The 24,903-nt window shown below is 43.0% G+C and overlaps 1 protein-coding gene across 2 annotated transcripts in view; it reads left to right on the top strand.

Annotated features, from left to right (window-relative positions):
* Positions 1–256: 256 nt before the first annotated feature.
* ENTPD1 (ectonucleoside triphosphate diphosphohydrolase 1) overlaps positions 257–24,903 on the top strand; it is a 60,770-nt gene continuing 36,123 nt past the window's right edge. The window contains exon 1 of one of the 2 annotated variants that reach the window (XM_061636352.1): positions 257–343. In XM_061636352.1, the coding sequence (XP_061492336.1) occupies positions 328–343 (16 nt within the window). In that variant the 5' untranslated portion in view covers positions 257–327. Of the gene's footprint in view, positions 344–13,582; positions 13,640–24,903 lie in introns of those variants that run through there. The other variant, XM_061636354.1, reaches the window with a different exon arrangement.

The raw sequence follows: 24,903 nt of genomic DNA, 5'->3' as shown, positions 1-24,903 counted from the left end.
AAAGTTGGGGAGGAAGGGAAGGCAAAGGGTGCCTTTTTTATATACATAAAGGGACATCAGCTGCCAAAAACAAATGTGTGGGACCTTATCTTGAGGCCCTGGGGACTGAAACCGTGAGATAATTTTTCTTTAACCATGAGCGTTTGAGCACAGCACAACATTGACCTGCTTCTAGGTTCCTTCTGAGTCATACAGAGTTAAACTAACCCCTCCCACCACAGCCCTGGACCGTTAAATAGCCCCGCTGAATGTGCCCCTCTCAGAGCCAGCAGCAGCTGAGCAAAGGAGACAGAGAAGAGAGGGGAGCGGGAGTGGGCACAGGCAGTGATGGACGAGCCAAAGGGTAAGGAACCAAAACCAGGCGCTTTGGATTTCAGCAGCAAAACCAGACATCCCCCTCCCCACTCTAACCCACAGGAAGAACTGAAGGGGAGGAGGGGGGACTTGAGGAGAATTTGCTGGCTGTTCAGAACGGCTGTGATGTCAGCCTCGGCAGAGACAAAAAGTTTGAGGAATTCATGAATATTCATATGAAGTGTATAGTCATTCAGATTTGCCATTCAAGAGTGATCTCATTCAGAGTTCCTTCCGAATGTGTATCCCTCCAACAAGCAGTGAATGCAAGGCTGCAGAGACAGAGCTAGTTGAGGACCCCACGATCCCGCCCTGTGTCGCTTCTGAGATGATGAATTCACTGTTAAGGAGATTTATTTTGGTCTCTGAAACATGCAGATTTTCTGCATTCCTGCCCTTCTGTAAAACTGGCATGCATTTCTCCCCCAAAGTTTGGACGGTGCGGGAAGGGAGCAATGAAAGTGTGTGTATGTCTGTGGTGTCGCTGCTGTGAAAAGAGGGCTCCCCTGCCTTAGGAGCAGGCAGAAAGCAATAAAGGAATAGTGGTTGTTGGTCCTTGCGACGTGTAAGGTGACTACAAGAAGAGGGGTCTCCTATGCCATGCTGGTGTTACTTTTGATAAAGGTCCTGGGATGGAGTAGATTCTACATGCATGTATGACCATAACCTGGGATGGGATGGGGGAGAACACAGTTGTACCTTGGGGTGTTTTTACTCAAGAAGCTGAGCTCTTCCATTTTCTACCCTTTGGCTACTATGGTACATGTGTGTTTCCTTCTGCAGCATGCCCATTCTGCATTAATAACAATCACACGACACAAATTCTGCGAGAGGTCTCGGATGTGTTTTGATGTGCCTCGTGTGAAAGCTTTCTTGCAGCTCTTGGCTGTCTGTGTCATTGCATCCAAGAGAGAGGGAGGGAGCGTAGCACAGTGGGGATGAAGCACATGCTTTGTGTGCAAAAAGTCCCAGATTCAATTCCTGCCCTTTCTGGTCTAAGGGGCAAGTAGTAAGGGATTGGAAAGACCTCTCTGCCTGGCACCCTGGAGAGCTGCTCTCACTACTGGGCTGGATAAGCAGAGTCTGATCTGGTATATAAGGCAACTTGCTCTCTCTCTCTCTTGCTCTCTCTCTCTCTCACTCACTCTCTCTCTCTCTCTGTATATATACAAACGACCCAGTAGCGCAGGGGTAGTCAACGTGGTGCCCTCCAGATGTTTTGGACTACTGTCATGCCATCATTCCTGACCATTGAACCTGCTGGCTGAGTGTGATGGGAGTTGTAATCCACAACATCTGTCCCTGCAGTGGAGTGAGAAGGATATGTCAAGCAGCTAAGGGTTTTCAGGCTTCACTGCTGTTCGAACTGAGTGGCAGGGTTTGTTTGTGTGCAAAAAGTGCTGTTGCAAAGCAGTGGCTCTGTCAAAGGACAATTGTGAGTTGAGGAGATGGAAAACTGAAAGCAGGAATTTGTCCACTTGCAGTGATAAATATACATAATGATATCCTGCACAGGAATATACAGGGTAGTCTCAAGTAGGGTCATCACTGAAGCCGATGGAACCAGCGTGGTGTAGTGGTTAGAGTGTCCGATTAAGACCTGGGGGACCAGGGTTCAAATCCCCACTCTACCATGAAGCTTACTAGTTGACCTTGGGCCAGTCACAGTCTCTTAGCCTAATCTACCTCACAGGGCTGTTGTGGGGATAAAATGGGGAAGAACCATATACACCACTTTGAGCTTCTTGGAGGAAAGGTGGGATATAAATGAAACAAATAAACAAAGCAAGAGTGGTCTGTGTGGCATTGTTGCCAGCAAGAAGCTTTCGTCTGACAGAGTTATGGTTGTATTGGATTTTTCTTCTGCTAGTAACTCATTGGGCTTCACAAATTTTTCTGTTGCCTTTTTCACACTTGGTATATTTTTGTGCTGACCAGGAAATTGTGCCATTTAGTTTGTCTGCAGCCGACACAGGAAAGCCTCTGTTTGCTGGGGGAAGCCTCTTCTCCTTTTTTGTGGTTGCCTGCCTTGTGGGTTTCTCCTTCCCCTCAGGAAGAGAAGCTTTACTTCAGGCAAATGAGGTTGCCCTCCTAAACCATCTTCTGCCATGACCGATCAGCTCAGCAGAAAGGAAATCCAATTTGCCTGGAGTGACACTTTTCCTCTCACTCCTTTCTCAGATAAGAAGAGAAAGTCAATCTCCTTTTCCCAGTATGTTGCTCAACAGGCTTTCCTAATGCCCAGAAGGTGGTTTGAAGTATTCAGAACAAGAATGTTCATGCATTTGAGGAGCATACACAGAGAGATCACTAATCAAGTCAATCTCTTCTGGGGAAGAGTCTTCATTTGTGTGAAATCACCCCTAGAATGGCTACCTCTGTGTGACATCGTAACTAGATGAGAATGGTAGTGTGACTGCCACAGTAATGTGAGATGGGTGTGAAAACTGCTGAGGTTTGGTTGATGAAATCACATCAGTTTTACCTACCTGTTCCTGGATTAACTGCCCCTCTGCTAAGATGTGGGTCCTTTGCAGATGGCTCAGTAATGTTGGCCTTTGCAAGTGGCCTTGCTAGTTATTTTTTCCTCCTCCAGAGGCCACTGCATCTAGAGACTGTGGTTCTGAGCAGCATGCAGGAAAGCAGTGTTAATGTAGTTAGTCCAAACCATGATTTGGTATAGCATCTGACTGAGACATTATAAAGCACATGGATTCCCCCAAAGGATCCTGGGAACTATAGTCTGTTAAAGGTGCTGGGAATTGTATCTTTGTGAGGAATAAACTGCAGACCCTAGGGTTCTTTGGGGTATGCCAAGTAGTATAAATGTGCTTTAAATGTATGGCGCAGATTTGACCTTTCTTCACCATAATAGTCATGCAATACCAACTACTTAGTGAAAGGTGCCAGACTGGGCACCTGACAAGTCAGTGGGGAAGAGAACCAGGGGCTAAACCAAGACAAACCTAGGCACAGAATCATAGAGGAGGAGGGAATCTTGTAGACTATCTAGTCCAACCCCTGCTTGATACAGAAAACTAGAGCATTCCCAACAGTTGGCCATCCAACTTCTACTTGAAGTTTTCCAGTGTATGGTTAGGTGAAGTGATGGTAGGCTTAAGCCAAGGACCAGCATCAGGCTTGGTGTCCTTGGTTGTTCAGAACAAAGAACAAGCACGCCCTGGAACCTTTTATTTAGGACAGGGGTGTTGTGTCAGGTCTTTTCACATCATCTGCTGTGCCATATTGATATTCTAGAGACCTTGAAAGTCTGGCTTGTGATCCTATATTTCTTTTCTTTGGACAGTGCTTCATTATGGTGAACAGATTGAATCTTTGTTTGCTATCTTTCAGATCCTATATTCAGATCCCACTTGAGTTTGAACCCTGTCAGGTCTGAAGATAGGAAACAGACAAATACAGCATCAGCAGCACCATCAATAGTTGCAATGCATGCATGATTATTCTTGGTCACCACTGCAGAGCATTAGCCAAAGGCAGGTGGAACACCTGCATCAACTGGCTGCCACTTCCAGGAGGAAAGCAAAAAGGGCTAGACCCGGTTTGCGTGGTGTCCTCAACGTAAGCATGGCCATACTGTGCCTGTATAAGATAAAAATTGTGTGTTCCTGAGGTGGTCTCAGCAAGGTATATTTTGGTGATAGTATTTATTATAGACACTAATTAAAGAGTGAGCGGTATTATGTGGTTGAGTCAAAAGTGCCTTGCTTCTTCATACGTGTGTGGTGGGCGCATTTCGAGAGGGCATAAAACTTTCCATAGCATTAAACACAGCAGAACTCCAATATGCTAAGTGTTTGGTAAAATATTTCCCTAATTGCTTGTGTCTGACTAGATGTTATATAATTATCATACAAGTGTTTACTGCATAGTCTGCTGCCCAGGTTAGACAGCAGACTAAATGGTTAGCTTGTTTGCATGAGGTCCTTTGCAAGAACCCAAACAGATTGGAGGTTGGAAGAGGCTGAGAAAGTTGTGATGATGCTTTCTCTCATATATATAAAAAAATCTTTTTCATGTTGGAATAAATAGCAGTTGCTGTTGTTCTTAATCATTATCCAAATGAAAGGGTGTCAAATGTCTCATTTTCAAGCAAAAGGCATGGGGGGGAGAAGGAGAGGAGAGGCAGAGCAAAATTCAAATACTTTTTTAAATCCTGTTTACTTCACCCCCCAACATTTCAAAATGATAGGCCCACAAAATCTCATGAGTGGAAAGAATGTATTACCATATTCTGAAAACAGCACAATGCAAAAATATAGTTCTTCACATTATTTTCAATTTCTGCAATGAGAAGTACAGCTGGAAATATTTAGAATCCGTTTGCCTTTTATGATGAAGGAGTTCATAAGAATTTTGTTATGCTTCTTAACATGCTTGAGGAATATTTCATAACAACACTGAAATGTAATGGAAATCTTGGCCAGGTTCTTAAAACAGACGGCAGTGCCCTATTACTCTACAAAACAGCATAGTATATAGACACATAAATGTTAGTAGCCTGCATTTTTCACGTTGGCTGTGCCCCCTCCACCATGACCAGCATGGAAACACAGTCTACTAGGCTTCTACCAAGTGGACTGGCAGAGGAGGGGTGGATAATTCTGGCTCCGTCCCCTCTGCTAGCCCATTGCATGCCCATCCGCAGAATTTGCGGAGGAAGAGACTTTCCTTCCTCCATGGCTGGCACAGAAACCGAACAGCCTGGAGAAGGTGGGGTGGAGCAATCTTTCCCTCTTATGCCATCCTTCTCACTCACCTGCATGGAATTCCTGGTTGCCTTTGGCTGCTAGGCAAGATGTTAAATACAAGGCTGCTATAAAACATGATATGGTTACAATCAGCTGGCATTTTAGACAAAGGATTTTCAGTGAATTTACAATGAATATCTGTCCAACTTTGGATGCAAAGTGGCCCTGTCACCTTACTAGCTGAAAGTGAACTGCCTGTAAAGAATATGCCCAGAGGCAGTGCAAGAAAGAGTAGAGAAAGATATAGAGAAAAATGTGTCTGTTGATGCTCAAATCTTTCGAAGAGTGTCTCCTCCTGCTCCCTCCCCTCCTTCATTCCCACACTGGAGGGTAGGTTTCTGATGTACTCTCAGCAGTCTGCTACAGAACACCACCAATAATTCATAAACTTCATCCAGAGAGCATGCATCATGCACTGGCATGGGGTTATATCGCAGAGTCCTCATGTCTAAAAAATTCAGAACACCCACGAGAATGTTGGTGATGGGAACTCTGGTGAAAGGGCATGTTGCACACAACTTTGCGCAAACAGATGAGGCTAACAACAAAGTAGGGAAAGGCACGTTGCTAACCCTTGTCTTGTCAGGACCCTTAGAGCAGCCTTAACCAGTGTGCCTCCAGATGTTGTTGGACCACAATTCCCATCTTTCCTGACCATTGGCAATGCTGGCTGAGGCTGATGGGAGCTGTGGTCCAACAACATTTGGAGGCACACTGGTTGGGAAAGGCTGCTTTAGAGGTACCATGCCTCTGGACTCCAGACACAAGCACCCAACAGGAACCTCAGCTCCATACATGCAATGAGTGAGTATTGTCTTAATGACTATATTATTATCTACTCCAAAAGCGGCCATCAGGGGCACCACAGATGGGGAAACCTGAGCTGATGACACACACAAAATGGGAAACACCTACATGGTAGCACTCACGCATTCACTCACTAACCCCTGCTGAGCATCTGGGCAGAGAAACTCTGTTGCATCTCCTGACCATTGCTGATTGTGGTTTCTGTGTCTCTTGGCTGGCAATCTGGCAGCCCCCCATTAGGTGCAGCAGCAAGGATGTTCCCTGTTCTTAGTGCATTGCACACTGCAAGGGAGGCCTGCCACGCATGCAACAGCATCAGTTCCCAACCTGAATCCAGTTGTTCCATCATCATCATCATTAACCCACTCTTCATCCAGAGGTCCCAGGGCTAGTAACACAATTTTAAAATACGGCATTAAAAACAATTAACAACCTAAAATCACAAAATAGGCACACGGCTGCCCAACTGTCTTCATAAGGCTCTTGTGCCACCCAAGAGTGCATGACAGCCAGCCATGTAACAGATACAGCTGTAACTAGCACAGAGGTGTAGTGATTGAAATGCTGCACCAGTTGCTTTGCTGTCTGTCATGCAGCTGACAAACTGGCAGGGCTTCTGGGTGAATGGAACTGTCAACAACCACAGGCCTCCATGCTGTCAGAATTCCTTTCGCCATTGATGCTGGTTATTTTATTTATTTATTTATTGCATTTGTATACTGCCCCATAGCCAAAGCTCTCTGGGCGGTTTACAACAATTAAAAACATTAAAAACAAATATACAAATTTAAAACACATTTTTAAAAAGCAATTTAAAAACACATGCTAATAATAAAAGCTGGGACTCTTCCAGCTGTGTTTCTGTGGTCATGAAAATTAGCAGGTGTCCTCCCGTCTTACTCGCCTCATCTGTTTCAGGATGGGGATGAATACAGCCTGAGAAGGAGGGACTAAAGCCTCCATCTTATCCTACCAGGGCCAAGTATCTGTAACATTGCATCTGCCATGCCACTGGTGCAATAGCAAGGATAAAATGGTGGGCAGCGGCAGCTTCAAGTTTGCCTGCTTCTCCCTATTTACTCCTGCTGTGGTACCAATTAAGGCTGGGGAGGAGGGCAAGACTTGCTGGGACAATAGCCCATAGGAACTGGCCATCAGCCAAAGCAGCCTTTCCCAACCAGTGTGCCTCCAGATGTTGTTGGACCACAATTCCCATCTTTCCTGACCATTGGCAATGCTGGCTGAGGCTGATGGGAGTTGTGGTCCAACAACATTTGGAGGCACACTGGTTGGGAAAGGCTGAGCCAAAGTAATAAGTGGGAGGTATGGCTGGATGAAATTATTCTTGAAGCAAGCTGGAGCCAAGCAAATACTTGACCAAGGTCCATGCACCACTCTCTGTGATGGGCACCATACTAGTTCAGGTGTGCTGTGGGGCTTCTCCCAGCTTCTTTGGCTGGGAAATTGCATTTGGGGTTGAAGAACTTCATATCTCATGTATGTGCCAAACCTGTGATGTTCCACGTGGCTATGGGTTGATGTAAAGTCCCTCAGTTCTGGATGCTATGGCTGGGCCAGGGCCCATTGGATTGCCCTGCCCAACTCCTAAACTGTACAACCAAAAAGCCATAATTAATTTGTAAACTTAAAAATAATTGACATTGGAGGAGTTTTCTTACACTTACTAACGGCATGCAGTTGCCTGTTTTGAGGCAAATGTTAGCTGTTCCCACAGACTTTTAGGATCTTGTTCTAATATTGTACATCCAACATTTTTACCCTGGTGTGCTGTTGACACTGCAACAACTTTCTGAGCTTGGTGACTGGGTGTGGGGAGTATGAGCATGTGTGCAAGGGACTCAAGGTGGAGGGGGGGGAAATGCACCATCTGTTCTTTGTTTTATATGTTACCAGTTCTTTCCATCAGTCATCCTTCAGTTTACTTGTGCAATATTTTTATAGTCACCAGTCAGGAATATCAGTGTGTGTAGAGACCTATAATTGTGTTATGGAAGCTAGTTGACCATTTGTATTAGGCAGATTGCTGGTTAATGGTCCAGGATGCCAGTTAATGTTTTATCAACCTTATAGTTAAGAGATGGTCTCCTGATAGCTTGGAATCTCTCTTAAGTTTTTGAATGAGATATCCATCAGAGGCTGGAGTAGAGGGGACAGGTGGTATGTGTGTCTCTATTTATATGTCTAAATGCACACACACACACACACACAGAAGTGTATGTATGTAAGAGAGAATGAGAGATATAGAATTTAAATACAGAGGCAGAGAGCACTGTAAGTTGGCTGAAGGTGAAGCATCTTGGGGTTCAGTCTTTCTCAGCGGATTTGATGCAGAATAACAGATCTGCTGACTTAGTGGACTGCTGGCTTCCATCAATGCTCTGCCTGTATCTTTGTAAATAAAATTAATATTACAAATATGCCATAAGATTACAAAGATCCTAACTCCACTCCTAACTCCATTTACCTGGGAGTGAGCCCCACTGAATTAAACAGGATTTAATTCTGAATAGACCTGATTAGGATTCCACTGTAAACCTGGCATCACCAACCTAGAACTTCTCACTACTCCATGAAGTGGGGAGCATGTAGCCATTACACTACCCTACCAAAGCACCAATAAAATTTCTGTTTTATTTGCTCTTAGAATCACAGAATTTAGAATAGTAGAGTTGTAAGGGGCCTATAAGGCCATTGAGCCCAACCCCCTGCACACTGCAGGAATTCAAGTTAAAGCATACCCGACAGGTGGCTGTCCAGCTGCCTCTTGAATGCCTCCACCACCACCTCCCTAGGTAATTGGTTCCATTGTTGTACTGCTCTAATAGAACTACCTTGAACTAACCAATGATACCCCATCAGAGAGCATCATAAAATGGTAAAGAATTCTAGGAGAGAAAACTCAAGAGAGAAAATTCACCTTAACAACATAGTCTTAGTTTTCACACATAAATGCACTGAGCCTTCTGTATGAGAATAGTTACAAGAGAACACTTCCATCAATGATGATAATGTCAAATTGGAAGACAGGAGACTTTGAGCTAGGAAATACTAACAAGCACAGTGGTTTGGAGCACCATTGTTGTTTCTCCCAAGGGGTATTAAGATGAACTTCCCTGATACACTGAGAAGGGGAGCAGGGTCGCGCTTCCCCCATGCTGGCCACACTAGCTATGTGTTTGGTAAGCATGAGAAAGTCCCCTTATTGGATACTGGCATGCATATGCTGGCAGCCTGGTGCACACATAGACTCAATTTTCATACTTGTTGAAAATGTGTCCAGTGGAGGTCATGGCTGGTACGTGGTGGAGCTAGCCTGTGCAGCCCCTCACCAGGAGTGTAGTCATCCCGGGTCACAGGTGGGAAGTTTAGATCTGCTATTTCTGGGGAGCAGGGTCCTAGCCAGGTCCCTATGCATGAACCAATCAGCATGAAAGGGGAGGCTGTGTGTTAGTCACTGAGTAGAGACCTTGTCCTTTCCTGCTGATTGGAGCCAGCCAGAGTGAAAAGAGGTGAGTCAGACACTGAGGAATCGCTTCTCAGTAGCTAACATACAGCCTCCCCTTTCATGCTGATTGGCTCCCAGAGATGTCTGTTGTAATGGAGTGTGGACTTGCCAAATAACACAACACGGAGAGAAAGGGAGAGGAGGGAAAGTGGAAAAAGGATGTGGTTGTGAGGCGTGTAGCATGAGTATCATGAGAGGACCTTGCACTTCTGAATTTGCCACTACACTACTGCCCCTCACATTAGGTTTGAACGTGTGACAAGGGGATTTATCTGAAACTCCCCCTTCCTGTGAAAACTTAATCTGGAAGCAGTTAAGTACTGGATCATTTGGGAACAAACCTTTCTTGATTACGCCCATCTTTATGGCCTTCAAATTAGCTGCCAATCTCGCTAAAGTTATCAGAAGCAGGTTCCCCACAGCAAACAGTTCTGAGAGCCTAGGAGTTGTACCTGCCAATATTAGTATGTGGTGTACTACTTAACACAATGAGCCATACCATCCTAATAGTAATTGTGAGTGAAATCAAACAAGTCCATGGTACTGCAAATAGAGTTGCTTTCAAACATTATCATAGGCAAGAACAGCCTGTCCCTGTGGGTAAATATACTAAATAATGCTCCTTATGGGACTAATCCATCTCTGAGCTCTTTGTTCTTGTCCTAAAAGGAACCTTTTAAATTAAAACAACACCATGACTGGCCTGAGAACTAGCATTGCAAATCCATCTGGATTCAGAAATCAGGGGGCTGAATAGAGAAACCTTGCACCATTATAATTGTCCATCACACATGCTATTATTATTATTATTATTATTATTATTATTATTATCATCAACAACTTTGTAGGGGCATGGAGTGGGCTTTAGCCTACACGAAAATATTAAAGTGCTTGTGTTAACTCAGTCCTTGTTTTTGTTTAGACTGAAAGTAACTGTTAGCTTAATCCTGCCAGAACTGTCAGTTCAAATGTCTGCACAGTTCAGCTATTGCTACAATAAACTGTACATGCTTTGTCCTCCTTACAGTGTCTAATGACCACATTTCAGTTTTCTAGAAGCTTCCGCTGCTCCTCTCTTGTGGCTGAGTTGAAACTCAGCTGGCATATGAGCTTTGTGACGAGATATCTGAAGGCCAGACCTGATGTGCACACAGCGGTGTTTTGAAGTTTGTTAACTTCCCACCTCTAAGCAGTGCTGCAGTTAGATAATGAAGTAACACTTGCAGACTTAAGGAGTATTGCATTTTGCATCCCCAGCCAACACTTTTCTGGTCCTGAATGCACCTGTATTCTTGGCACCTCTAAAGAAAAATGCCACTTGGCTATCAGAATCAGTGCGACCTTGGACATAGAAGCTGTCTGTGTAGACATATTCCTAGAGCTATAGATTTTGCAATGAAGCAGGAAGCCCAGATTCCCAGCAAATAAAGTTGCTCTCCTCTGCTCCCTCCCAGCAAGATCACCACAGAAATCTTTTACAAAGCATCCATTCACACCAAAATTTTACTGTGTGATTTTATCATTTTAAATATCTTACATTGCATTGTTGTCAGCCTCTCTTAAGTGTGGGGAAGGTGGAATATAAATGATTAAATTAATATGTGGAATAAGGCACCATGGCAGAGTTGCATCTATACTCTAGTATGCATGCTTGTGTTGCAAAAGTGCAAGCATGTGCTCAGTGATGCCACAGAGTTTGCTGCATTTAAGTATGGCTTTGAAAATAGCCGGCAGAGTGAGGTAAGCTGCTGATGGTTTGATGGGCACCTCTTGATAAAAAAAGGTGGAGAGAGAACACAACAGGAGTATTGTTACTTGGAACATTTAGAACCAAATATGAAAAATGCACAGCAACCAAAATTATGCAACTCTAGCCTCTGGTAACATAAGCTAGGAACGCTTTTGTCAGGTTTTAAAATTGTTTATATAGCACTTCCAAGTTGCTGTTCACGAACAAATAAAATGATTTGGATTAAAGCCAGATTAGTCCATTGTTCCTGACTGTATCAGAGTCACTTTAGAATAGACTCTTACTGTTGTTTCCAAATAAAAGATCACACTGATGTGCTGGGGAGTTGTGACTGGTTCCTCAGTACTTGTTTTGTACTGCAATGCAGGTCAGATTGGTCTGCAGAGGTGGTACAAGTATGACCTGTCCAATACTCTGCCCTGGTGTCATTTGTGGCAGAACACATACTTGCATAGTCATGCAATCCGTGTGGTTAATCTGGCCCTTCCCTTCTCTCCAGCATTGCCTTTTACCTATTCCATTGCTCCAGTCAAGCCATTCTCACACACACTGAATGGCCAGCACATGCGTTACTCAGTATCTGACGACATGGTGGGGCAGAGGCACTTACCTGACCTTCCAGCAGATAGTTGCTGCTGATTACAAGGAAGAGGAGGGTAGGGTGGTTTGGTGCAGTGCTGTGCAAACACTCTGGCTGGTGAATTTGCACTTCACTGCTGTCCCCACCACCTCACCTCTTCCCCTCCAAGTAAGCAACAGTGATTCACCTGCTGGGAGGTCAGGTCATCGCCTCTCTCTCACCATGCCGTCTGCTAGGGATGTTGTAGAATCAGATTTGGTACTGAATTCTGAGATAATCTGCAAGTTCGTCTCATTGTTGAACAAGCTCCCACTCTGCGTGCGTTCGCAGTTGTTAGTGACACCGTAATTTTTTTAAAAATCTGCAGCGAGACTTGTGTAATTATTTTCATAATTATTTTAGTAATCTCCTGCTGCTGTATACATTATATAAATATACAGCAGCATAAGGAATAGCGGAGAAAATCGCGTAATTTTTTGGAAAAAATAATTAAAAAAGGAGAACTGGGAATTATGATAACTAGCGGAACACAATTTATAGTGACTAGGAACTGGCAGCCCATTTGACAAATTGAAAAAATGAGCGGAATCAGAGAGTAAACCCCATTCCTACCATCCACTACTGCCCTTACTTCAAGCTTTGTTTCATTATTAGGATCTAAGTGATTGAAATATTTTTCGGCAGTATGAAAGAATCCCGCCCCCACCCCCAGATTGGCTAGGGACTTTAGGGAGACTTTCACTGTGTTACTTGCCTGTTTTACTTGTGTTGCCTGTAGTATTTTGCTGTATTCTTTGCTTGCAAGCATCTCTGACATATGGCACTTTGTTCATTTCTGGAGCAGATTATAATATTATATTAGAGGTCCAAGGCTGCCACTATGAATAGTCATAGTAACCATTGCTGTTATTTGGGTCCCCTTGCTTCCATGGCAGGCAATGGCAATGGCAAGAAATTGTTCCTGTGTTCATAATCCCCAGCAGGAAGAAATGTACATGGAACTATTATCACTGGTGCTTGCCTGAGACCTGACACAAGCCTCCTAGTTCTGAGGTAGGTAGTGCCAGAAGCCAAAATTAAGTGTGGAGAGCATGCAGTGCAGCCCCACACTCTAAGCATCAAATGTGGGCCTGTTATCCAAGGCACACTTTGAGGTGGAGAGGTTTCATTATCATGCAGAACGACTTGATGTGATGCAACATAGGGTAACAAGAGTTAATTTGTGTGGAGGATTCTCCTTTGAGTCTGTGGTGGTAGCAGAAAAGACAACCACAACCATCGACTCATTCTCCAGACAAATTAACCCACATTACCATCTGCCCTTGGCAGCTCATAATTCCATGTAACAATGTTGAAAAGAAAACCAGTTTTTATGCTGAAGTTCTGCCATCTTCCAAATTTGTTACTGCTAACGTCAAATTTGTTGCTGCTAACATCTGTTTCATTTTATTTGAAACAGATCACTCCAGTAACTGACTTTTTTCAAAGAAATTGTGTTGGTCCGTCCCCCCCTCAACACATGAACTAAACCCAAGTATGCCAAATGGAAAAGAATCAAATTAAACAGGCTAATTGGTTTGATCCTCTATCTTACTGTAAGATTCAGCAGTTATTGTTGGAGGGCATTCTCAAAGGAGACAGTTGGAGGATGATGCATGAATGAGAGAAGACAATGAACTCAGATCACCCGTGTAGTGCAGACATGGTGATTATTTCCAGCCATTTGTACTGCTGTCGCAACAGCTGCAGCTGATTAAAGTAAGTCCCATTTCCTCACCAGACATGAATGCAGTTACATAAAGCTGTTATGTAGGCAGCAGCATCTTAATCTCCTTGATGCCCCTATTAAGGTAAGGATGCTTGGTCTGAATGTGTGTATTGCTGGTTTTAGCAATAACATTCCTAAGCTTTTAAAGAAGAGCTATAGGTGCTTCTTGGAGAAGAATCAATGAAAAAGAAAACATCTGGCTTTCTCCATAGCAATAAGCAATGTTTGCATTTCCTTTTTTTTTAGTTTGCAGCCTGTTGATCAAAGATCAGTTTGTTAGGTGGCCTTTGGGCTCTGCATGAGGCCCAGAAAGAGGTGAGTTGGATGCCCTAGACAGACGGAGAAGAGAAACAACTTTTTGCACTGTGTCATCTCTTGTTATCTTGCTATACTGGGAGCGTGTTACTGGCTCTGACGTTGCTGCCACATTTTCCTCCCTCCTGTAACCTCTCGTGCTGCCTTATCAAATCATGGCACATGGTTTTAAAAGAGAATGAGAAAAATTCATAAAGGATAAAGCTATCAATAGCTACTAACCATTATGGCCAGGTTCTGTTTCACACTTGGAGGCAGAATGCCTCTGAATGCCAGTTGCTGGAAATTGCAGGTGGGGAGAACGCTGTTGCATTCAGGTTCTGCTTGTGGGCTTCCTATGGGCATCTGGAGAATGGGCATCATGAGCACAGAGGACTAGATGGGCCTTTATCCTGATCCAGCAGGGCCCTTCTTATGTTCTTAAGAGAATGAACAGAACTTGATGGAGATCAAGATGGAGGTGAGACACAGCAGGATTTGGAACATTAATGCCTCATTGTTAATATTAGGCCAATAAGGTAAAGCAGAAAAGGAAGATTACAAAGCCTGAGAATCAAGGTATTTGTTCAAGCATGCACAAGAAAGAAAGCCATGGGAGCCTCTTCCCAGTGTCTCCAAATTGTTCTAGGCATGCCCATGCACTATCATCCTCATGTAAATTACACTGCCCCCCCTTCCTGGTAGCTGTGAGATTTACATGGGGACAATGGCGCACAGGGAAAGTAATCTTTGTGGGCTGTTGTCTCCATGTAAATTAGCCCTCCCCTCCCCATGAGTAAGTTAACCCTCTCCATGAGTGCATGAATGAATGGGTGTGTAAGTGCTCCAGGCCAAAGAACAGAGGAGATTGGCTCCAGCCAAGCACAGTGTCAGCTCTGGTCATGTTCACTAGCATGTAGACCTCAATCATATGGCCTTTTGAGCAACAAGGTTGCCCACCTCTGTTCTGTGGCTTCCTGGTTTTACTGTTGGACACATCTCTGGTGTAGCTACCAATGTTTTCTGGTGGAAAACCAGAAAAAAGGTTCGTACAGTAGGGCCCTACTTATACGGCGGGTTAGGGACCAGGCCCCCGCCGTAAAGCGGAAATCGCCGTAAAGCGGAACCCATTGATTATAATGGGTTGCGTCACGCGAAAATGCCGTAAAATGCTGAAAAACCGCAAAATCAGCTTTAAAACGGGGAATTTCCCCTAATTGAAAGCCGCCACATCAGTGGAACGCCGTAAAGCGGAATGCTGTAAAGCAGGGCCCTACTGTATTCTTTATTTAGGAGGGTAATTTGAACCCTGGAGTGGGCAACCTTTTGTCTGTCAAGGGCTACATTCCCTTGGGAATCTTCTGTTGGGGACCTCATGCTGGTAGTGAGCAGGGCTAAGTCTGGCAGTAGGTGGGACCAGAGCCAAAAGTAGATGGGGCCACCCACTTTTCTATCTTTCTGTCACCCCTTCCCCCCTCCCTCCCTCCCAGTGGGTTCATGTGGGGAGGAGGGACAAATTGCTCTTGCTAGAGGTCTGAATTGATAGCTTGGAATGGACTTTTGAATTTAGGGCTGCAAATTGCCCACCCCGTCATACAACTAAGAAAAGACCACTGATTGTATGTAGCTCCAGGATGCTCCCTTTTCTAAACTTCATGGATCACACACCAGAGTTACACATTGACCAGGGTTTCCATATTTTCTCACCTTATTGCTGCTGCTTGTGTTACATTAGTGGGCACTCTGGAAGCTTTGGGATGGACCTCAAAAGAGAAATGCTCGGGCTAAACTACATTTTACATTAAATGTGTTATAGCATTTAGTATAAGTGTAGCTTTAAAAATAGCAACCTGGTGTGGGAGGGCCTCATTCCCCCCCCCCCCCGGGGCAAGTTGCCTCAGAAAAGAAGCTTTTTAGTACTAATTGGGCGGGACCAGGACTTCCTTTCCCAAAGCAAGGTGCAGCTGTGGAGTGGTGTAGTTGGGACCGTGTAGGGCAGGGATGGGGAACCTTAGACCCAAGGGCTAAATGTGGCCCTCCAAGCCTAGCTGGCCTATGGGACTCTCGGCAGGCCACACCCACTCACCCATCACACAATCCAGTGGCCCTGTTTTGCACCTTCCTTGAGTGTGTTTGTTTGAATGGAATATGTCCTTGAACTTTGACAATGTCTCTTGCCTGCCTGGATGGAGGAGAGAGAGAGGGGCATGTGAGTGTGTGTAGAAGCTAGCCTATTGTACAGTTGTGAAATGTACATTTGTTGCTCTGCCCACTTTTACCTCTGGTCCTGCCCACCGCCAACATGTGGCCCTCAGAAGTTGCCCAGAAGGAAATGTGATCCTTGACTGAAAAAGTACACCCCCACATACACACACACACACACACACTCCATGTAAGGGGAGAGAAGAGTTAGCCCTCCTCCCCATGCCTTGATCTGGATTAGCCTGCCCTCCCTGCAGTGGAAATTAGTTACATTTAATGCTTTAATGCAGGGGTGGTCAACATGATGCCCTCCAGATGCTGTTGGACTCCATTTCCCATCATTCCCAGCCAGTGTGGCAAATAGTCAGGGGTGATGGGTGTTGTAGTCCAGCAACATCTGGAGTATACCACGTTGGCTATTCCTGCAGTAATGCATTTACAGCAATGTGTAATTTGGCCCGCAGAAACTCTGTTCATGTGTGCAGACCTTTGGCTCCCGCATGCCTTTTTGGATTCTGGCTATGATTTCCAACTTCCCTCCTTTGTCGTGCTGCCCTGGCAGCTCCTTTGTTTCTTCCCCTCCCAACATTGTCATATTGACAAGGCTGCCTTTGCATGGAAGATAAATAAGCAAGAACTGATGTAGAATAAAACACGGTATGTTTCCACAAAATACAACTGTGCATCTTTCCCCCCCTCCGTGTGAATTACTATGGAATTTACTGCCAAGGGGTGTAATAGCTGGATTTAGAAAAACGTCTAGAAGAGTTAGTGGAGGGTAGAAAGGTCAACCAAGAGTATTTTCCAAGATAATATTTCAAACAGATGCTCCCCACCCCATGTGGAAAGTGTTGAGTTGGAACTCTAATTCCTATGGTAATATCTGATTTGTTTCCACAGATTCCACATTTATGACATCTGTGGAGAGGGGAATCAGAATGACATTCATATGGGTAGGAGAAAGATTCACACAGGGATGGGGAAGCTGGTGCCCTCCAGATGTTGTTGAACTACAAATCCCATCATCCCTGATCATTGGCTGGTGTTGCTTCAAATTAAGAGTCCAACAAACATCTAGAAGTTCCCAGGTTCCCCACCCCTAGTTTAGGGACATAATCCTTGGTATACTTTGCTGGGAGTAAAGATCATGCAATTCAGTGACCAATGGCAACAGGAGGATTCTGATTAGTGACTTCGGTTGTTGTATATTTACTTAGCTTAAACCAAGGGTAGCCAACATGGTGCCCTCTAGATGTTGCTGGTCTACAATTCCTGTAATCCCAGACTATTGATTATATGGGCAGAGGCTGATGAGAGCTATAGCCCCAAACATGTGGACAGCACTACTTTGGCTACCCCTGGCTTAAAGCTTATAGCAGCCTTCCCCAACCTGGTGCATTCCAGATGTTTTGAACGGCTATTCTCATCAGCCCTAGCCAGCATTGCCAATGGTTAGGGATGATGGGGAGTTGTAGTACAAAACCCCTGAAGGGCATAACAGGTTGTGGAAGGCTGACTTAAAACAAAGGTGGGTTTTCTTCAGTTTCTCAGATCAAGTTTGTTTTTTACTAGAATCCCAAGATCCACCAGCCCAAGCCAGTTGCTAAAGACCTACAGATAAAATTAAAGAACAGGGTGCCTCTGAACATGTCTAGACTCATGAAGATGAGCCTAGAAAATTGTTTTCAATAACAGAACTTAACTGACTTCACAGTCCTTCCCCACAAAAGTCCACCCCGGTTAGTTTTCTACAATGCCACCCCCCCCCCCAATTTCAGTGAGAGAAAATAATTTTGTGTTGCTATTATTAAAACAATTGGGAATCAGAGACCCTTGCCGATCTACTGAAAATGACCAAAATCTACTGGTAAATCTCTGTCTACATTCTGCCTACTGCTGCCTTAAAGCATTCTTACAGGAACTGAAATTACTGAGCTGGAATTATTATTTTGGGGTTGGAAAGCCAGCTGTAGAAATGTGATGAGGGCAAGAGTTGCCTCTGTTCCTTCTTTCTCGAAACTGGAAGTCTTTTCACGTGAATCAGCCTGAAATCCTTGCAGAGGCTGGATTCTTATCAGTGTAATACAGTGAAGTCACGTAATAAATGCCTTTTTTAAAAAAGCTGCAAAACCTCCCTTTCTCCAAAAAGTTCCCTTTGTGTGAACTTTGTATTGTACAGCAGGTCTTTGAAATGTCCCATCCCTTAACCTGTGGAGTAGTTTGAATGTAAGGGTTACTCAAAGAGCAAGGAATTGCACACTGATATACGATTATCTTTCTGTGTGTCTTATTTAACTGTGGAAACTTTCACAGAATAAAAAATGAAATGGACTGCCTTCAAGTCAATCCTGACTTATGGTGACCCTACAAATAGGGTTTTCATGGTAAGCGGTATTCAGAGGGGGTTTACCATTGCCTTCCCCTGAGGCTGAGAGGCAGTGACTGGCCCAAGGTCACCCAATGACCTTCATGGCTATGTGAGGATTCAAACCCTGGTCTCCCAGGTCATAGTCCAACACTTTAACCACTACACCACAGAATAAAGACTTGCAATAAAACTCGTGTGTGTGTGTGTGTGTGTGTGTGTGTGTGTAAAAGTATACTAATATGTAATCAAGAGAACAGGAGACACAGATTTATGTTCTTGCCAGTTTATGACTTTGCAAGGAAGAGGTACTGTTTGAGATTAAATTCATGAGAACAAATGATGTTACAGCTAGGAAAGTTTGTACATTCTCAAGCTGAAATGTTAATGGCCTTAAGAAGGTAAGCAACTCCAAGGCTGCTTCTGACTCATAGAGTTTCATTCATACAGCCAAGTTAGGGTGTGGGACACTAATATGCAAGGTGCCAAGGGCTCTTATCAAGTGCTGCATATTCCACTTATTACAATTAATAAAATAATCAGTTTAACATGCTCTTTTAAAGGTTTTCCATGTTTACTCAAGTTCCAAAATTCCAGGAAATTACAGCTGTTAGAGGCCATTTCCTTAATAGATGCATTATTTAGGCAATATTGATGTGGTATGGTATCCCATCTTGTGGTTAGTTTGAACTTCACCATTACCTTCAAGCTGGATTGTTGTGTTGAATATAAGTGCCAGATTTGTCTGTTCACTGGAATAGACACATGGAGTCTGTGCAATGAAGCTGTCATTCCACATTACAAGTATGCAACTGACAACTAAGACCATCCACACAAAGAAAGAGAGAGATTTGGAAGGGAACTTGAAGGTCTTCTAGTCCAGTCCCTGGTTAGTACAGGGTAGCCAAAGGTGAAGTATTCCTCTGCACTTCTCCTGTACATCTGAGTCTTAGGTCTACCACTCTCCTGCCGATACCCATTCAGCTCCCAGGTAGCGATGAAGCTGGAATTAACAACAGGATAAATACCATACCACATCAATATTGCCTAATGCATCTGTTAAGGATATGGCCCTTAACAGATGTAATTTCCTTGCATTTTGGAACTTGAGTGATCATGGAAGCACTTAAGACAATATGTTAAACTGAAAAGTTTTTTGTTAATTGAATATGATTACATTTGAGAATGCCTAGAACTCTCTCATCAGGCAAACTTGAAACTGAAAATGAGAAACTCAATGGACAAAAAAAGAAATATCCTCATTAATCAGAAATCCTGCATCATTTAGAAGTGCAAAAATGCACATGGAACTTTTATGCCTTTTAAGTGGCTAATTTATTGAGTGAAATAAGGTCAGAAGTAAGGATTGACAATTTCCCCCCCAACCAGGCTCCTGTGTCTTTAATAGAGCTGCCAAATTTTACTGGCTGCTGCCACTTCTCTGCCTATAACAACTGGTTCATTGGGTGATGTTAGCAGGGAATGGTATTGGTTCCCCTGCCCTACAATCAGACCCAGTGATTTCTGCACATTGTATGGTTAAGGCATAGGAGCAGACCCAGCTGGGGGGTTTCAGGTCAACTGGCAAGCCTAGCCTTTCACCTGTGATTCTTCTTTCCTCTCCCCACCCCCACCCCGTTGCTCTTTTATCAAACCTGCTTTCTAACTTCTTGGCCTGCCTGAATTATAAACTCTTCAAGACTGAGGCCTAGTCTTTGAGAGTCTCGCCCAGCAACAGCAAGCTTCTTTACTTACCAAGGTCACAGTTTCTTGCCTGCCAGGGTTAAAAACAGCAACAACAACAACAAAAAAGTGTGGGGATCATAGGTTCAAAAGTGGTGAAGAAAATATTAAAACTCACCCTCATGTTAGCCTCAAACTGAATACTACAGGCTTCCCAACTGCTTTAGTTAAAAAAATAATGTAATGAATGTCATGTGTAGTTTAAATCTAATAAGAGCAAATTTCAGAATCATTTACCAATACACAACACTTCTTTAACACTTCAATACACATAATCCATATATTAATCAAAAATACACAAATTTGGGGCCTTATGCATTTGCTGATCCTGGGAAACTTAAAGAGCAAATAACTTATTTATGGATTTATTTATTTGGACATTTATACAGTATACCACCCTTCACTAAAAAGCCACAGGGTGGTTTGCAACAACAACAGTGAGACAACAGAAACCCATAAAATCAATTATTTCAATACAGCCCATAATAAAAACAACAGTGTCAAAACTATTTATAAATTACTTCAGTCATAATTTCCTTCATCCAAAAATCTGCCGGAAGAGGTGCATCTTCACTCATTTCCTAAAAGATAACAATTATGTTTTTTAATTCATACTATAATAATGTATGCAGTAGTGGTATCCTGACACAAGAGTACAGAAGTAGCAGGGGAGGTGGGTAGGGTTGCCAGGTCCATGGCCTGAGACTGATCCTGTGTCTTTAAAGGTAAAGGTGTCCTTGCACTTGTAGTGCGAGTCGTTTCCGATTCTTAGGGTGACGTCTTGTGACATTTACTAGGCAGACCGTATATATGGGGTGGGATTGCCAGTTCCGTCCCCGGCCTTTCTTTACCCCCCAACATATGCCGGGTACTCATTCTACTGACTACAGATGGATGGAAGGCTGAGTGGACCTTGACCCCTTTTACCGGAGATTCGACTTCCTCCTTTCGTTGGAATCGAACTCCGGCCGTGAGCAGAGCTTTGGCTGCGTTACTGCCACTTACCACTCTGCGCCACGGAGGATCTTTTCCTGTGTCTTTAGGAGAAGAGAAAGTCAGCCAAGTGCAGGTGTTCTTGTGACTCTGTAATGGGAAAAACCACAAGATGGAATTCTCCCTTCCCCCTGCACAACTTTTAAAGATAGAGAAGACCTCTTGGAGGCCAGGCTGATACAGGATCAGTCTCTCCCAATTGGCTTCCCTCACATGCAAATTCAAATACATGTCTATGAGGGCAAACACCAATTTGAAAGCCCACCTGTAGAAAGATGCCCACCTTTGGAGAGGGGCCATTTGGATAGGGAAATGGTCCTTTCTCCCACATAACTTCTCTGCTCTAAGCACACATACCCTCAGGGCTCTGTTGTACATGTTAGCAGATAACATGTAGTTTACCTCTGAGGGAGGTAGAATGACTAGAAACAAGCAATGATGTCACAACTACCTATGAATATGAGGATGTCACAATTCCTGCACATAGTGTGTTTTTTTAAGAAAGAATTGTAAGCTGACTAGACACCATTTTTGCTGTGTCCTTGAGCCTTAGCTCAGCATGGTCAAACTCTAAGATATTCTGGATCTGAATTGTAATTGATTTTGTGATTCCTGTACAATGAAAACCAAGCTGTATGCATACCTTGGCTCAAGAACAAAATACAAGGTTAGTATTTAATTAATGCTAGTATATTAATTTGGCAAAGGAAATATATATATAAAACTCTGGGTTGGATCCAGACTTCTTACCGTGCGTAGAGTGGACTGATTAAAATGAATGAGATTTAGGCTGTAAACATACTAGTCATCAGATCAAAGTGTTTCCATTAGCCACTCCTGGAGGGGGAATGGGTTGATCTGCTGATCAGCTGCAAAATCTCTGAAGCTGAATTAACAAAAAAACACATTCAAGCAGCTCCCACCAGGTTCTACAGTAAAAAGGGGTGGGGTTTGACTAGCGTTGTGTGCCCCCCTTTTCAGAAGAGAGAAGTGGAGACACACTGGAACCAGCAGAACAGTGAGTGTGTTTCTACCCTCAATTTACAGCACAATCCTAACCATGTCTACTCAGACCATAGGCTGCATATGAATGACATGTAATGGCCTTTTATAATTAATGTATTTTATTTCTACTTGTGCTTTTAGGCTCCTTTTTATAGATCTTGCTTCTTTTAGTATGTGTATGTTTGTTTAAAATTGTTTTGTATTGTAGAAATTCCCTTAATAATGATTGAAATTTAATGATTTACATCACAGTTTAAATCACTAGTGAGGAAGATTCTATGTAATAATCACTTTTTAGTAGACATTAATTATTGTTTAAAATAAATTTAATACATATTCAGAGATGTTTTCAGATTAATTTTAATCAGAAAATGGGATGATAATATGGTCATTTTAGTACTAAAGCAGAATGAACTTGTGAAGTCATTCAGGAGATGAACCAGCTCCAACTCTTCAATTTTTGACATGATGTACCAGATTCACCACCACCAAACAGGCTTTTAAATTGTACTAATAAGATTGTATATTATTCTAGTTCGTTTTCTTCAACAAACAACAACATTAACAAAACATGCACATGGATTTTTGAATGGTTAACTATTTCAGTTTTTATATAAATGTAAAGTTCTATTAAAATAAAATTTAGGCAATTTTAACCAAGTCAACTTAAAAAACTGAAAATACTGGGTGATACAGTTAGTCTTTTTTGTTCATTGTCTGGAAAAGAAATACAAGCTTTCCTGCTTTTTCAGTTCCAAATTTATTTCTCAGTTTAGAATGAATCCAAAGGAGGAAAAAAATATCTGTATACCTGCAGAAGAGACTACTGCTGTTAACAGTTGAATTGGTCTCCTCCTTGTTCAGATCTACTCAATCTCCCCATCTGTCTTTATAGTTAAAGAGAGGCAAGGCCTTGAGAGAGCAAGAGAGACCATGCACTTCATGTACACCACCTGCAGACTGATCAGGTTATCTCCTATCTCCATAAATTGCTGTTAACATATTCATAGAATATAATTTAAAGTTGTGTAGTTAGTTTTCATGATGATATCTTTGACCTAGGCTCTTTTTTACTAATTGTTTTCAGAAAATTTTGAAATCTGATTAAAAAATTTGTTTTTAAATCATTTATTTTTATCAACCTTATAATTAATAAAATACAGTATTGCTCATGACAGAGGTCAAGTACAGGACAATTAAACAAGACTACTTGTTGCCTGGGGTTCTGTGTAAAATGGGCCACCCATCTGACAGAGCGAAGCTGTTTTCTTATGGCTGAGAGTTCAGGCTGTGGCAAACAGCTATGACTTTACTGGACTCCCAGTAGTGCTGAGATTGGTCTCACAAAGCCTGCCACTCAACATACTAACTTAAAAGTAAATTCAGTGGGTCTCACTCCCAATTAAGTGTGCATTAGGTTTTCACCAGAGGCTGCTTTGCAGTTGGTCATATTTGCAGTTCATTCCATCAAAGACCTTCTGCAGTTGACCCCTTTTTATGCTCTAAGTACGGATTTTTAATTTTGCCATTGACTATGCTACATCTTGTGGCTTAAGTTGAGTTAGCACAAATCATGCTCTTGATTGGAAATATACTGGAATGTGCTTTGAGTAGGGTTAACAAAGCAGGAGGCAGATCAAAACAGGAAATTGGAGACATGTTTAACTTCATACAGGAGCAGCAGGACGTTTGACAGACATAGCTTGGCAGGGCCCCCTTGTTCATGCAACTTTGTGGAATGAGAGTTGTGTTGCTCTGGGTAGGAGAAGATGAGGAGGATACTTGGGCCTAGTCTACACATGCAACGGAATGAAGTAGTAGAGTGGACTGTGCGATTTCAAACTACAGGTGAGCACACCAGTTTTTGAATGCCTGGTGTGATAATTTCCAGGAAAATTTCCCCACAAACGGGAGTATTCAAAAATGTGATCCTATCTTTAGTCTGATGAAGTGATACCCACTGTTTTTCACCTCAGAATTCTACAATTTCATTCCCAGTTCATTCAACTTCATTTCTAGACCAGGCATTAGAATGCTCTGGTTTTATTGAACTGTAGGATACAGTTCTTATTGATGACTTCCGGGAAGGGTGACTTCGCTTGTGCCTGCTTTTGAGACGGGCTCCCGCCTCAAAAGAAGCTTATTCAGATATAAATCAGTCAGAACATTTTTTTTTTGACTGATGAAATTTCTCCCGGGCAGGGAGAAACGTAGAGATCAACCTCAAAAGCCTGTTTTTGTTGGGAGGACTGGATTTCATTAATTTATGAGAAAAGGTCCAGCCAGCAATGCCAGACGTCCGAACAAGCTCTATCTGTTTAATGCGATACGTTTATCTTTTCTTCAAAGAGAAAACAGACCAACAGGCAAGCACCCTTCTTTCTATTATTTTTTTTACTTGGTTTAAATTGTTGCAGCAAAAAGAGATTTGTCAATTTAATCAGCTTTAAAGAGCTTCTGGGTGAGTTACAACTCTTCTCTGTTATTCACGAAATTAACAGCTTATCTCTGTTTCTATTGCAAAAAGCTGTCCTGGAAGTGCATTCTAAAGATATACACAGAAGAGGGATTTCTATTCCGAGGAACATTATATTGTCTGGGACTATTCTCTTTTTGGTCTATTTTATTTTGACGAATCTGCTTCTTCATGACGCCGCTAACTGTTTTGATGCTGGGAACTAAATTTGTTTTGTATTCTTGAACATAGAGAGATAAGGCAGGCTGCTCTGTTTATACTGTGATGT

The sequence above is a fragment of the Rhineura floridana genome, chromosome 7, assembly GCF_030035675.1.
Source record: "Rhineura floridana isolate rRhiFlo1 chromosome 7, rRhiFlo1.hap2, whole genome shotgun sequence".
Classification (NCBI taxonomy): domain Eukaryota; kingdom Metazoa; phylum Chordata; class Lepidosauria; order Squamata; family Rhineuridae; genus Rhineura; species Rhineura floridana.
Note: the sequence above shows the minus strand (reverse complement) of the source record. Positions and strands in the feature narration are given on the sequence as shown.